The 14,519-nt window shown below is 42.4% G+C and overlaps 1 protein-coding gene across 3 annotated transcripts in view; it reads right to left on the bottom strand.

Annotated features, from left to right (window-relative positions):
- Nucleotides 1-14,519, bottom strand: part of LOC125414793 (bifunctional heparan sulfate N-deacetylase/N-sulfotransferase 3) — a 157,344-nt gene that overhangs the window by 20,932 nt on the left and 121,893 nt on the right. For all 3 annotated transcript variants that reach the window (XM_085677752.2, XM_085677753.2, XM_087897606.1), the window contains exons 9-12: nt 11,923-12,046; nt 7,720-7,894; nt 3,544-3,714; nt 1,474-1,583 (exon numbers count right to left, since the gene is read on the bottom strand). In XM_085677752.2, the coding sequence (XP_085533878.2) occupies nt 1,474-1,583; nt 3,544-3,714; nt 7,720-7,894; nt 11,923-12,046 (580 nt within the window). The remainder of the gene's footprint in view (nt 1-1,473; nt 1,584-3,543; nt 3,715-7,719; nt 7,895-11,922; nt 12,047-14,519) is intronic.

Here is a 14,519-nt window from a genome sequence, read left to right as displayed (position 1 = left end):
GAAGGGGGAAGCTGGTGTGGGAGGATAGGGAAGGAGTTAGGAGGAGGAGTGCGGAGGCGAATATGGCTCACACATATTACATGGAATTAATAAAATTAATTCTCAAATTAATAAAATGCTGTATTTTAAGAAAATAACAGTAGAAATATTTCACAACGTATTTTTCAGTTTCTTTAAGACTCAATCCATAAATTCTAGAATTAAAGAATAGTGAGAATGTGGTTTGTAGCCAGTTCATCTTGGTACCTCTGCTGAGTTGCTCGGTTGAGACGGAAGCCAGCATCGTCCTCATGACTCACTGCAGAGGGAGGACCAGGGTGATGTAAGAAAGGCCCTGAGGGCATGAACTTCAAGGCATAGACACAGCAGAAGAGCAATCACTTCCTTAACATCATACTGCCTGTCTTTCCTCTCCCTAGTCCCTGTTTCCGGTCAGCTACTTGAGAAAAACAGAAAAACTAGCAATTCCCCAAACCAAAACAAACCAACAAACCAAACCCAAACCATCACTGCTGAAGGAGGATTGACAGGGACAGATTCACAGCAGGTAAAGACAAGCAAGAGAAGGAAGCACGCTTGGGTTCATCACAGTGCCCACCCCCATCCAGTCAGCCATGGAGCATTCCTTGCGATATGACATGGGTTCTGAAAGTCACATAAAGGTCAGTTCATAAACCATGCCAGTCATGTCTTCATGTCCCTAAGAAGTCTCAACATCGCCTGTTAAGTGGGCTCTGCTCTTACCCACTATCTTAGTTAAGGTTACTATTGCTGTGATGAAGCATCACGAACAAAGCAAGGACAGCTTTATTTGGCTTATGGGGGAGAAAAGGGTTTATTTGGTTTATTCTTCCACATCACAGTTCATCATCAAAGGAAGTCAGGACAGGAACTCGAACAGGACAGGAACCTGGAGGCAGGAGCTGATGCAGAGGCCATGGAGGAGTACTGTTCACTGGCTTCCTCATCATGGCTTGCTCAGCCTGCTTTCTTATAGAACCCAGGACCACCAGCCGTGGGATGGCAGTGCCCACAATGGGCTGGACCCTCCCCCACAATAAATACTTAAGAAAGTGCCTTACAGCTGGATCTTATTTAGACATTTTCTCAATTGAGGTTCCCTTCTTTAAGATGACTCTAGCTTGTGTCAGGTTGACATAAAACTAGGCAGGGCACCTATTTATTTCAAGTAGCGTTTTCTTCTTCTTAGGCTCCTGGTTAATTTAATGAGCCGCTGCTATTTGTTTCTCCATGTTCCTTCTAGGAAAAAATCTGCCTAGTTAAGCATTCAGAAGACTTAGGACATTTCTTTGTCACGCTGCCTGAGTTCTTCCTCAATTGGAGAATGTTAACCTAGACGAGAATCAACATCCAAAGAGCCACTAACCAGCCAATCACATCATCATCCAACAGCAGTTCCTTTACAATCAGTCCCTTCCTGACTTCAATAAGCTAATTAGAATATAAACTTACGTTAAAGCTTCAGAGTAGTTATAATGAGGCGAGACTCCTAGAAACTTCTGGACTTCATCCATCACTGCCGCAGGGTCACTTCTTAGCTGCTGCCCGTCGATAATTAGCAGCTGAATTACCGAAGTAGTAATAAGGAGAAAAAAAAGACATGGATGTTGAAAGAACTTGTGGATACTGTATAATGACAAATTCATGTCCTTATTCAGGCACTGTCCTTGGGGATATGCACACATTGTTTGGAGATGCAATCATTTTCATTCTTAACTTGTAAATAAGTCATAGTAATTAGGCATTCTGATACTATCTGAGAAGTCAGGGGAATGACAGGGAAGCCACAACAGTAAGGGAGCGACAGTGTGCTTAGGAAAGTGACTGAGGTCCCAATACAAGGGCTGTATCACTCATGGTCACACCCATGATTACAGTACAGATGAAGCCTTCAATTAAGTCAGAATGCTGGCTCATGCCTCCAATCCCAGCACTCAGAGACCAAGTCAGAGAGGCTGTGAGCTTAAGGCCAGGAGTAGTGTGAGATCCTGCGTCTTAAACAGGAACAACAGTTACCTCCTTGCTCTGGCCCCACCTCTTAAACAGAAAGGTTATAATAAGCTTAAGTCTAAGGAGATAAGGGCCCATCACCTCCCAGTTCCATTCGGGAGCAGCATTTGAGACATACTTAGAACACCCATGAGGAAAGAGGCAAGATTTCCAGAGACCTGAATGTGGGCAGAATGATGCTCAAGAAGCGAATGGGGCCAGTTGTGGTGGCGCATGCCTTGAATCCTAACACTCGGGAGGCAGAGGCAGGCGGATCTCTGTGTTTGAGGTTGGCCTGGTCTACAGTGTGAATGAGTTCCAGGATGGCCAGGGTTACACAGAGAAACCCTGTTTCACAAAACAACAGCAACGAAGAAATGAAGTGGAAGGGTAGGAAGGCTTGGTGTTTAAGAATGAGTAGCACTCCTGTGGAACAGCAGGGGTCAGTTCCCGGAACACCCATAAGGTGCTTCACAGCCCCTTGAAGCTCCAGCTCCATGTGATCTGATGCCATTTTTTGGCCTCTGTGAGAACCCACACACATGTGATACACAGACACATATACATGATAAAAATAATATATATGAAAATAATCTTACAGGGGCCACACCTATAATACTGTCATCTGGAAGACTGAAGCAGGAGGACCTTTGTGGACATGAGGTCAGTCTGTGCTGTAGACCGAGACCCTGCTTCAAGATAACAAGTGGATAGTAACAACCAAACCAAAAGAAACCCGGGGCAAGAATTTGTTTCTCTGGTGAGTGGTGAAAGATAACCCAGTCAGACAAAGTGGCATAGGCCATGATGGAAGCCAGAGACCTTGTCACACGACCTTGTCGAAGCCCCCCTTCCAGCATTTTTTGTTCTCTACACTGGATATTCAAGAGAACTCACCATGGTATGGACAGACTGCTACGTCTAAGTTACTCAGCTTGCATACATACCTAATGAAAATGAGCCGAGGTTTTGGTTTTATTTAACTGTGATGTTTAATTAGCTGTAAGTTGTTACAGTCATCAGAGTGGACACATGGCTTTAGATCCACAGGACTCAGGTCTGATGTCCCTGGGCTGCTTGAGCTATCCAGGGTAGGGACACTGGGTGATCGTGGGAGGTGACGCCAAGTTAAAGAGAAAAAGCAAGGCATGGGAGGAACGGAATCTATGATGACTTCGGCTAGTGTTTCAGAAGAGAAATCGTGGCACTTCGTTAACCAAAACGGTGTCTGTCTGGTTTGGGGATGGTGTCCCCTTTCACTAGGTTTTCTTCATGTCAGAACAGGATCTGGTGAGCGGAAGCTTTTCCAGTTCTGAAGCCAGAGATGGCATGCTAATGCCAAGAAACGAATACGAGTAGGGAGAATTAGCCTGTGATACTCTTAGAACATTAACCCATTTTTTGATTTCTGCCTATTATCTTCTCTACCAGTGTCGTTATTTGCAACTAAAGGATGAACCCTAGCAACGTTTTACCTGTGTCTCAGGTAAACAATGAGATGGCTACATGCCGTAGATCCTGGTTGCTTCATACCTGAAAGGGAGGGAAATAAACAAGCCATCTCTCGATGTGGTTGGCGTACCACCCAGGGACCAAGCATCTCTTCTGCAGAGTTCGAAGTTCCCAGGGTGCATGGGGGCCAGCAGAGATCACTTCATAGAAGCTAAACTTCAGAGCTGTGGGGTCTTCATGGGACCGCTGATGCTGCGGTGAGAAGGTGGATAATTCAATTAACTTGAACTATAGGCATAAATAATTAAAACTCACTCCACAAATTTCAAAGCTTAAGGAAAGAATGCTACCCTACTGGAGAGTTATTTGTTTTGAAATTAATGAAAGATGAAATTGTGCTTGGTTTAAACTTAGGACACTGGTGAGGTCGTACTTTTTGGGAATTTACATAGAATTATTATTGATAGTGTTTCTTGACCAATATTACCAAGTTTTCCCTCAACCTATACATTTTATTCTGGATGCAAACTTTCAAAACCTGTGTTCATGTTCCTTTGCCAGTCCATAATCGAACCAATCATCATGTTCAATAAATATCTCTATTAAGAAAGCACTCTGCTAATCCTACTCTTAAGGTAGGTTTTGATTAGAAAGCCCCTACTGGTTACTTTAAACGCAGGGACTAATACAAACTCTCGGATACATATTATGTGGGATCTACAGATTCTACCACACATTACCTAGCGTCTAAAAGTCAAGGTTATTTTATCTAATGGCAACCTCTGCGGTGAACCAGAATAAGAAAATGTAGAAAGCAGCAATTGAAATATGAAAATGTTTCCTAATGGCTCCATCTCAGGCCTATGGGCTCAGGAGATTCACGGTCTCCTTAAATTGATCAATAAGCACTCAGGCGCAGTGGCCAGTCTGTGGTTGTTCACCACATCCAGTTGAATAGCAAATTTGCTGCGACTGGAATATTGGTTACTGCACTGCAGGCTCCGGCAGCCTCTGTTCATCCACCGTGGAGTGATTTATTTGCAATATTTATGAAGTTTTGTTGGTTCAAGCCTTTTAGCCTTTGCCTGTGTGTGTATTCCCAATTTTCAGGGGCTAAGCGGTTGCCAATTCTCTGCTTTCTTTTTGGGCCACTCAAGCTGCATTGCTTTCTTTTGCCCAGATACTTTTTGGAAAAACTAGGTGGCAGAAAACGAAATTGCCAGCTTGCAAATTTACGTATAATTTGACTTGAGAGATGTCTCTGGATTTGTAATGAGAAATTGATGCGAGGCTGTGGATTTCTGTGATCCTGTCTTTCCAGGATGGCTCCACGCCCTCTTGTGTAGATGACCTCTATTGTTGCCTCTCTAAGGCTATCCCTTCCTGTGACTCTGCCCCCAGTTCCTGTCACTGAACCATCTCACAGTGTGCCCTTCCACGCGTGAGTCAGGAGTAACTGTTTCTGCTGACTAGAAAAGGGTGCAGTGCTTTGCTACACTTTCTTCTCCAATAGCACAGCTGTCAAGAAGTTAGCTACCAGGGCCAGTAGAGATGGCTCAGTGGTCAGGAGAGAGGACTTTTATGAGGGAGGACCCAAGTTCATTTCTCAGTGCCCATGCTGGCCAACTCACAGCCACTTGTAAATCCGGTTCCAAGGCATCCAATACCCTCTTTTGGCCTCTTTGGGCACCTGTACTTACATCATGCACACACACACACACACACACACACACACACACACACACACACACACAGAGTTTAAAATAAATCTTAAAAGTGAAGGAAATTAGGTATCTCAAATCACACCAATGACATGTTGTATAACACCTATTTATGCTGGAGGCTCTGGATTTTGTGGGCCACTTAGATCACAGGGAATTCAACCCACCTGCAGAAGCTCAGATAATAAGTTTTTGTAAACACAACTTCCTACATTTATCTTAACATTACAGCATCCTAGGAAATAGACCTCTGTTTCTGCCTCTGTTTCTGCCCTGCCCTGCTGATGCCCCCTTTACATATAGCGCCATTTGTACTATCAAAATACTCCATTGGAATTTTTACCTCTTTTGCTACTACAAATCCTAAACCAGCAGCCTATAATACACAACCCCAGAGGACCTAGACAACAATGAGGACCCTAAGAGAGACATACATGGATCTAATTTACATGGGAAGTAGAAAAAGACAAGATGTCCTGAGTAAACTGGAGCATGGGGACCATGGGAGAGGGTAGAAGGTGAGGGGAGAGGAAGGAGAGGAAGGGAAGGCAATGGAGAAAAATATGTAACTGAATAAAAACAATAACCCCCCCAATCCTTTCTTACTTTAAAGATTACCCAACGATACTTCTAATGCTCCAACTCTGCTAATAAATTTAACTTAGTTTTAAGCTGGGCTTTATCACTGCACGAGTCTATGCATTATTTCTGTCTTTCTAGTTTTTGTGTTCATTTACACATGCTGTTTCTCCAGTTGTCCAAAAGCAGTGTTAACATCTACTAAGTCAAATCACTTTTAAAACAATAATTTGCGAAGATCATTGCCATTCTTTGACGCCTAGATGAACATATAAACACTAGGAAAGCACTTAAAAATTATCACCTATGCATGATTAGTGCAAGCTTCTCATCCCAGCACTTGCGGGGAAGATGGGAGGAAGAGGAAGAGCTAACTCCTCCTCTGCTACCTAGCAAACTCCAGGCCAGCTGGGCAGCATGAGTCTCTGTCTTAAAAAATGAAACCAAACAAAATTACAGAACCAAGAAAGGTTAACTAAAAATTCATAGAGATTAAAAACATAAAAACCCCTCAATTTTGTCATATGTGTACGTTTAACTTTGTTCACTTTTTATTAGGTGATTAAAATATTGTTGGGCATTATAAAGACTCACCAAGAGTGCATTACATTACTTCAAAGTGACTCTTTGCTAAGTTCTAACAAACATCAGGGACAAAAGGACAATAAGCACCTAGAAGATGGCATGTGGCTGTTTAGAGAGGCTGGGCTCTCAGGGACCGAGGACTCTGAGGATGTTTTGTCACCCCTTTTCCAGTAGGAGTCACTTGAGAGTCTTTGGAGAGGGATCAGCAGTGTCCCTGAACACCGCCATGTTCACTCTCTGCACCCTGAACTGGGGACAGCAGCATCCCTGAACACTGCCATGTTCCGTCCTCTGCACCCTGAGCTGGGGTCAGCAGTGTCCCTGAACACCGCCATGTTCACTCTCTGCACCCTGAGCTGGGGTCAGCAGTGTCACTGAACACCGCCATGTTCCGTCCTCTGCACCCTGAGCTGGGGTCAGCAGTGTCCCTGAACACCGCCATGTTCACTCTCTGCACCCTGAGCTGGGGTCAGCAGTGTCCCTGAACACCGCCATGTTCACTCTCTACACCCTGAGCTGGGGACAGCAGCATCACTGAACAACGCCATGTTCACTCTCTGCACATCCTCTATTGTTGCTTTTGAAACACAATGGTAGAGTTGCCAAAGAGCCCTTACAACCTATAAAACCTGGATAAAAACATCATCTAGCACTTTTAAATTTAGGCACATGTCTGAAAAAAATGATTTTAAACTATGACATTTACTTTAAAATGCATATGTATAAACATGCACAAGTATACACAAAACATAATATTTTGTTATATTTTTTCAACTGCAATTCATTGCACTAATACATTTTATTAAGTAAAGTTATTATATTAAAGAAAATTGAAAAAAAAAATCTGAGAGTCCTTGTTTCTTCTGGAAAACCAAAAGTAAAGCATCAACTTGGCTGCATACATCAGTTAACTAGTAGGTCTTCTTGTCTATTCAAATCCGAGATGTTGGGGCTGGGGAAACAGATAAGCAGGCAAAAGGCCTGCTCTCCAGATGTGAGGATCTGCCTTTTATTTTCAGAACTCATACACAAAGCCAGATGTGATGGTATGTGCTTGGGAGCCACAGACAGGAAGAGTCCTGGCTCTCAATGGCCAGTCTATATGGCCTAACCAATGAGTTTCAGCTCTCATTAAAAGACCCCATCTCAAAAGTAAGGTGCAAAGTGGATAGCTCCTGAGAAATAACATCTGTGGCTGACCTCTGGCATGTATACATGCACAAACGCATGCACACACACACGCACGCACACACACAGCTGCATGGGTAACCACACGCACAGATGCCCCCATTCAAAGATCTGCCCTCCAAACGGAGGTAACAGTTTTCCACTGTGCATGCTCTTCTCTCAGTCGGGCACATCTTTTCCTTACCTGGTACCAGGAGTATGCTCGGTCCGATGGGTCAATGAGTATGGTGATGATCTTGGCTTTGGGGACTAGAGAAGCGACCCTTTTAGGAGCTTCCTCTGAATGGAAGTAATTGGCACTCTTCTCAAACAGAAAGTCACTGGTGACGTTAGACGGGACTGGGAAGAAATCCATGTACCTAGGAAGGAGTATCTTTCTTCAAAACAAGCCTCTCACGTTTATACGCTGCTGACTGAAGACGTTAAAGGCGGCCAACAAGTTCATCTCTCCCCTAAAACACTGACACCCACGCTTTGTAGCTGTCCCTCCAGGTGGCAAAGGAAACACATTCAAAGCACTAGCAATGTTCTCCTACACAATACTTTTTGTTTTGCTTAACTTCAGAAAAAAAAAATGTTATGGGGGAACAAAGATAGAGGAACAAAGCGATCAAACTGTAGCTCCTGGGCAACATGCATGGAAACAAACCAGCACAGAGACCCCGAGCCAAAGAGGGTGTGATAAAGCAGAGGGTGCATTTAGTTAAGACATTCAAAAGAATTCATACAAGACAGTCTTTGTTATCACAGTAAGCACATGTCACTCCACACCACTGAGTCTGGCTAATATGTTTAATCACGAGATATCAGAGCACAGATTATGGCTGCTGTAAATACCGCCCATTTCTCCCCTTTTAAAATATATTACCTTGTCTCTCTTTGGAAGTTAGTACAAAATCTTATCAATATTTCCTGCATATGAGAAGTGAAATGGTCAGGAGTGTGAACTCAGCAACGTCTGCTGGCCCAAGCATAGAGATATAGACATCTGCTTAATGTTCCGTTGGTGCAAGCATGGTCAGCATAATTACACCACCTCAGGGTAGTTCGTATTTCTACAGCAGTAAGGGCTTTTGTTTAAAATGGAATCTCTAGGACCTACATTTTACAATAATGGCCTCGCTCCGCCCTCTCCTCCCTTTAACTTGCAAGTCACCGCGCCTTCAGGATGCGGGTAGCTCAGTAATTACCGAGCAAGAGTCATCATCAACATTCACACGATGGCCTTAGTCTCCAGTGTGGTTCACGTCACCCCAAAGGCCACGTGACTCTTTCTCAGACCAGTGACACTGTCTTTTAACCTGGTTGCGATTCTGCTAGGATTCCAGCTGTTATCCCAAAGCAAAGTGTAACTGAGGTAACAGAAGTCTAGACACCTAGAGCAACAAAATCTTGCTGTGTGTTCCATGAACGACCCTTTCTGTGCCAGCCATTTGGCTCCCTTTCGAAGGAGAAGAGGTATGAAGACATTTGAGGAGCATGCGATCTGCTTTCTCTTGTGGTGTACAATGTATTTATAGAAGTGCCACATTTTGGCTTTCTTTTTTAGATGCTTACGCTGCTACTAAGGGCTGGGATTCTCATGGGTGTCTGACCCTATTTGCTACAAGCTTATCTCAAACCTGCTTCTTCTGAAAAAGCGTCCAAAAATAATGAATAAAATGGACAGAGGGGCTGACATTTGATGGCTTTTAACAATGAAAGACATCCTACTTTCTCATCTGTCTCTTATGCCTGTGACAATTCGGGCTTTGAAAAGCCCTGCAGGTCGTCCTGGCTGTTGGAGCTATGCTGTTGATCTTCCCTAGTCTCAGAGGTTCGCACAGAAACTGGATCCATTTTATATGCCCGCACTGTCTCATTCTCTAGGAGTTCAAAGGAGCAGACCCTTGAGAAACACTTGATTAGTGAACTAGCAAATACAAGACCTTCTGGTCCACATTTCCGGAGTGGGACCTGGAGTTTCTCTAGTAGGATCACTCTTGGAGACTAAATATTCAGGACACCCAAATGATTGGCAAACCAATTACAGTGACTTCATGGTTACATATAAATGCAGGGCCCGCAAGCTTTCAGACTTCTGAAAAGAGTAAGACTTCTGCATCAAAAAAAGAGAACTCAGAAGATGTACTTCTTGTAGCATTGTATATTTATTTGTGATTTACACTAACACTGAATGTCTTCTTAACTTTTTTGTGTCTGCATGTGATGCGTGTATACACACACACACATACGCGCATGTGTGTGTGTGCGTGTCTGTGCTTTTCTCTGCATGCATATGTTGGGTGCTTTCTCTGTTATTCTCCACCTTGATTTTTTTCGAGACAGGCTCCTTCACAGAAACTGTAGCAGGCTATTAAGCTAGACTACTGGCCAGCAAGCTTTTGGGATCTCTTCTCTTTCCATCCCTAGCAAATACTTTTCATATTGAGACATCTTTTCCTTGATCTGATCCTAAGAATTTTCAACTGATTGTACTCAAAGACAGGCTGTAGCTGGTTCCAAATGCTAACAGGGCTCTACGGCTGTCCACACACCCAATCTATCTTGTCACTAACCCTTATACATTAGAAATAATTTAAATAATAAGGCATAAAACTTACATGTATGAGTAAGTCAATATTTCCCTGAGACCTTCTCACTGCAGATTTTGGCAATTTCATCAAAGATGAAATTTTAAAATTTTCATTTGGCCCATTTGTTTATACCTTATTTTATATACTTTGTCTACCTGTCAATTAAGAAGTCCTAGCTTTACCCGGATCTTAGAACAAAAGCAGTTTTGCACTAGATTGATTGTGTATAAGCAAATTGTTAGAATGGTTCCAGAACGCCGAGGCACATAATTTTCAGCCCTGTGGAATCAACCCCCCCAGATCACAGTTGATGAGGTGATACCTCACAGGGAACCCAGGCGCTGTGCCTGGGAACACACCTGATACTGTTGGGAGCAAAGCTGTAATTATAGCTATAAAATGACACTTGCAGTTACCATTATCTATTATTTGCATAAATTGCCTTTTATAATCTGTAATTTGTCAATCAAAAGCATTTGGGGAACTTTTGGAGAGAGCTGTATTTAGATCGATGATGCCTTCTTCATTTATTTACTTATGTTTTGCAGTGTTGGGTATTGACTCCAGGTCCTGCATGTACCAGGCAACACTTACTACCGAGCTACACCCTTGCCCCTAGAGAGTTATATTTAGTTATTTGTGTCATTTTCTTGTAAAATGTTTGAAGAATTTTTAATTTTTATTACAGTTTGACACACATTATTAGCTTATGATCAAAAAGATTTTCTCTGAAATAATTTATGACAAAATTGATTATTCTAAAGTTCCAGTAACACCAAGGGTTTTACTAGTATTTACTCTTAAAGTTTTTTTTTTTTTTGCCCTAATTTTGTGCCAGTGCCAATGTTCCACTAGTCTGTTTGATAGAGTGGTTACAGAGGCTGAAGTAGTTGTTAGTTTATTTAACACTACAAATTAGTTAATATCCAACACAGTGTGGAAGAATGGGCCATGAACTACAGGACAATTAGGAAGCTGCTTCTGTAGATTCTCAAACGATACTCACCTCATTAGTTTTCTACAGATTATTCACAAGGACCTCTTGCAATAGCTGGTCCTTAGGAAACTGAGATCATGTACCAGACCATGCAATCATGACCACAGAGGCTCATGACTACTCTACAGTGAATGTGGGAAGGTTATGTCTATGCTCTGGGAGCATGCACTGCTTCCCATGATGCTCAGCATTTGACATCGGTAGAAAACACTTCAAACACGTCTTAGGATCAACATGCTATTTTGGTTCATCCATTTTTAACATTTTTATAGCTTGTCTATATTTAAGTTACTTCTAATTTTAATCATTTTCTTCAGATACTTAACACGTTTTAATTTTAACTTGAAGACAAAAAATTTTTTATTTATACCTTCAAAATTTAGTTTACAGCTTTCATTATTCATAAAATATACATACATTTCTACTTTTAGCTCCTTTTTTGCCCTTTTCCTTAAAACATTACAGGAAATGACATATTCTGATCACAGCATCACTTCATGAAAGGTGCACTAGGGTAGAGTGACATTCCTGGGATGTACCCTATTTCTGTGAATGCACATCTGCACTCCCCTTCAAAGACAGTTAACGCCAACTGATACATGGGTCTTCTGAGGCAAGCAGCCCTCCCATTAACTGGCAAGTCTTTCTGAGAATAACTTTTGTGCTTCTTTATGCTGGTCAACCAGTTTCTAAGAGGTGTAGCATGAATTTTATCTGTGGTCACAAACTTCTCTGAGGTTTCTAAATATTAGCACCAAGTTTATACTGTGCACGGTACATATACTTTTAGATTTATACTAGTAACCCATCTTACCAATCAATCCCCCTGTGGTAGTTATTTCTATTAAAGAACTGTACCTCCTCAAAGGATTTTGGGCTGGGGGAGTTACTAAGGATGGAAGGATGCATAATCAGGAACAGACACAAGGCAGTGGTACCTGAAATGACAGCAGGGGTTAGAAATCAGTGAGTGCAGAAGACAGTTTCTCACCTTTAGTATTCCAGTCACTAATAAACTGATTATTGTAACCATCCAGGCAGATTCTCTCAGTGGACTTCTCGGCAAACCGACAGACCACCAGCAGCTAATGGGAGGCACGTTCTTACCAATGGAGAAAAAAACTTATGGGTGGGGAGTCCCTGCGCCAACGCTGGGAAAATGGCTTTTAATGTCGGCTAAGTCACTGCTTTGATCTGCAAACTTCGGCTGTTAGCTTTTCTTTGTTGCTGTGTTTTCAAAGGGGAAAAAAAAATCATCTCTTCATCTATTCCACAGATTTTCTCGGATGCTAAATGTCACCCTATATGTTCTGCATGCATGCTGTGGTTGTTTAGCTTGGGGTGTCTGTGGGACTCCTAACTGCAGGAATGGGAGTGTCCCTGACTCCTTGATCTGCTTTTCGGACCCTTTTCTCCCACTGGGTTGCCTCATGCAGTCTTGATATGAGGGTTTGTGCCTAGACTTAGTGCATCTTGCTATGGCATGTTCGGTTGATACCGCTGGGAGGTCTGCTGTTTTCTGAAGGGAAATGGAGGATCAGGAGATCTGGGGGAGAGGAGAGGTAGGCGGGGGACTGGGTGGAGTGGAGGAGAGGAACTTGTGATTGGGATGTAGTATATGAGAGAAAAATAAACAAGAAGAGAAAAAAGGAAAAAGACATTCTATAACTCAAGATTTTTTTAAATTAAAAATGTAAGTGAACTGTATCATTATTTAATATATTTCATTGCTCAAACTGATACTTGTTTGATATAATGTTTGATATAATATAAACATTGATAGAATGTTTTCCCTGAGGTCTGTAAAAGCTAATTAAGAATTTAATCTTTTAACACGTGTACCTACACACAACAAATGCTCAAAAATCATTTGAATTGCTAAAATTTGAAAAGAAGTGGTGTTTTCTTTTGTGCCATTAAAACAAAATTTACATTTATTGGAAACAGAATGGCGCATCAGAGGTACTCACACAGTTTGGGAGTGACGGTGACACTTTTGAAGGTGTAAGGTTAGGGCTGTTTTCACTTACGTCAGGAGGTAAAGTATGTAGCTCAGGTTACTCAAGGAGGAAGGAAGGCAGTTTGGGATCAGTTCGCACAAGATTTAGAGTCACTAGCCACTATGACTGGGTTTGTGAGAGCACCATCTAAGTTATCTCTTGTCTATACATTCAGTACTCCTAGGATACAAAGGTCCCCTGTAGTTTTATCTCGTGTGATCTAACTGGTGTGATCTAATGGAACGTGCTCCATCAGGTCAAAAGACAGCATGAGAAATCTCACTTGTAGAAGTCACCATTCTAATTTTCCAGTAATAATGTCATGCCACCATTTGTACAAAATTGACATTTTCTTATTTCTTAAAGTTTTCTTTAAAATTGCACTTCAATATACAGTATCTTTACAGTATGAAAATAGCTAAAATATCTGTCAACTACAGGACTGTCTGAATAACGAATTAAAAGAGGCACTGTACCAGGGTTATATAACTAAGCTGAACAGTGAGCAGTTTGCCCACAGACAAGCAGACTGTGTGGGGTGAAATGCAGGGACCTGTGCTAGACAAGGCCAGTGGTCTTCAGCACCTCGACTCAGCACCGATCCTCAGACTCTGGCTGTAAGCCGAGTCTGGCTCACACAGGCATCTGTACCCATCTCAGGGTTTCTGACTCAGTAGGTCTAAGGTGTGGCTCAGGAATTTCTCTTCTGTGAAGCCCTGCGTTATCTATGCTGCTGCTCTGGTGACTGTCTTCTTCTTCTTCTTCTTTTTTATTTAAATTAAAGAACAAGGAGAAAAGTGACGCTAAGTGGTATGGGCGTATCCCAGCAGAAAGTCACAGTGAGAGAGGAGAGTCGGGAAAACTCTAGGACCAAGCATTTTATTGCATTTTCAGCATCACTAGCTATGTGAATGCTGGGACTTAACTTCCTAATCTGTCCATTAGGAGAGAAAAGGCTCACTGTCAGGGTCCCATCAAGCTTCTGATGTTATGCTATGTGGAAATAGTCCCCAAACAGAGCCGTGTAACATCTGCCTAATTCAGAATTTAGAATGGGTTAACTTTATTGGATGATGTAAATGACAACTCCCCCCAAAACTTGGAAAATTAATTTCCACAAAACTATCATTTTTCTATAACGATTTCATGCCAAAGGCAAAAGCCATATCTACATAGCAGCATAAACGTCCTTTTAAAACTCAGCAGGGTTTAGGGTACCGTGTGACACTTCTGCTGCCACTTGACATCAGTTAAAGTGTCTGCATCCAGTGTGGTAGGAGAAGCAATAGATCCTGCAGGGCTCTGATGCAAGCTGGCTCTGCCAAGATCCAGACAGAAGTGAGCAGTAATGACGGGGTTATGTGCCGACCGAGCGAGGCCACTGAGGTCATTTCCAATGTTTTCCCAAGCA

This window comes from Myodes glareolus, chromosome 17, assembly GCF_982192425.1.
Source record: "Myodes glareolus chromosome 17, mMyoGla1.1, whole genome shotgun sequence".
Classification (NCBI taxonomy): domain Eukaryota; kingdom Metazoa; phylum Chordata; class Mammalia; order Rodentia; family Cricetidae; genus Myodes; species Myodes glareolus.
The sequence above is the reverse complement of the archived record's forward strand: the minus strand, read 5'-3'. Positions and strand labels throughout refer to the sequence as shown.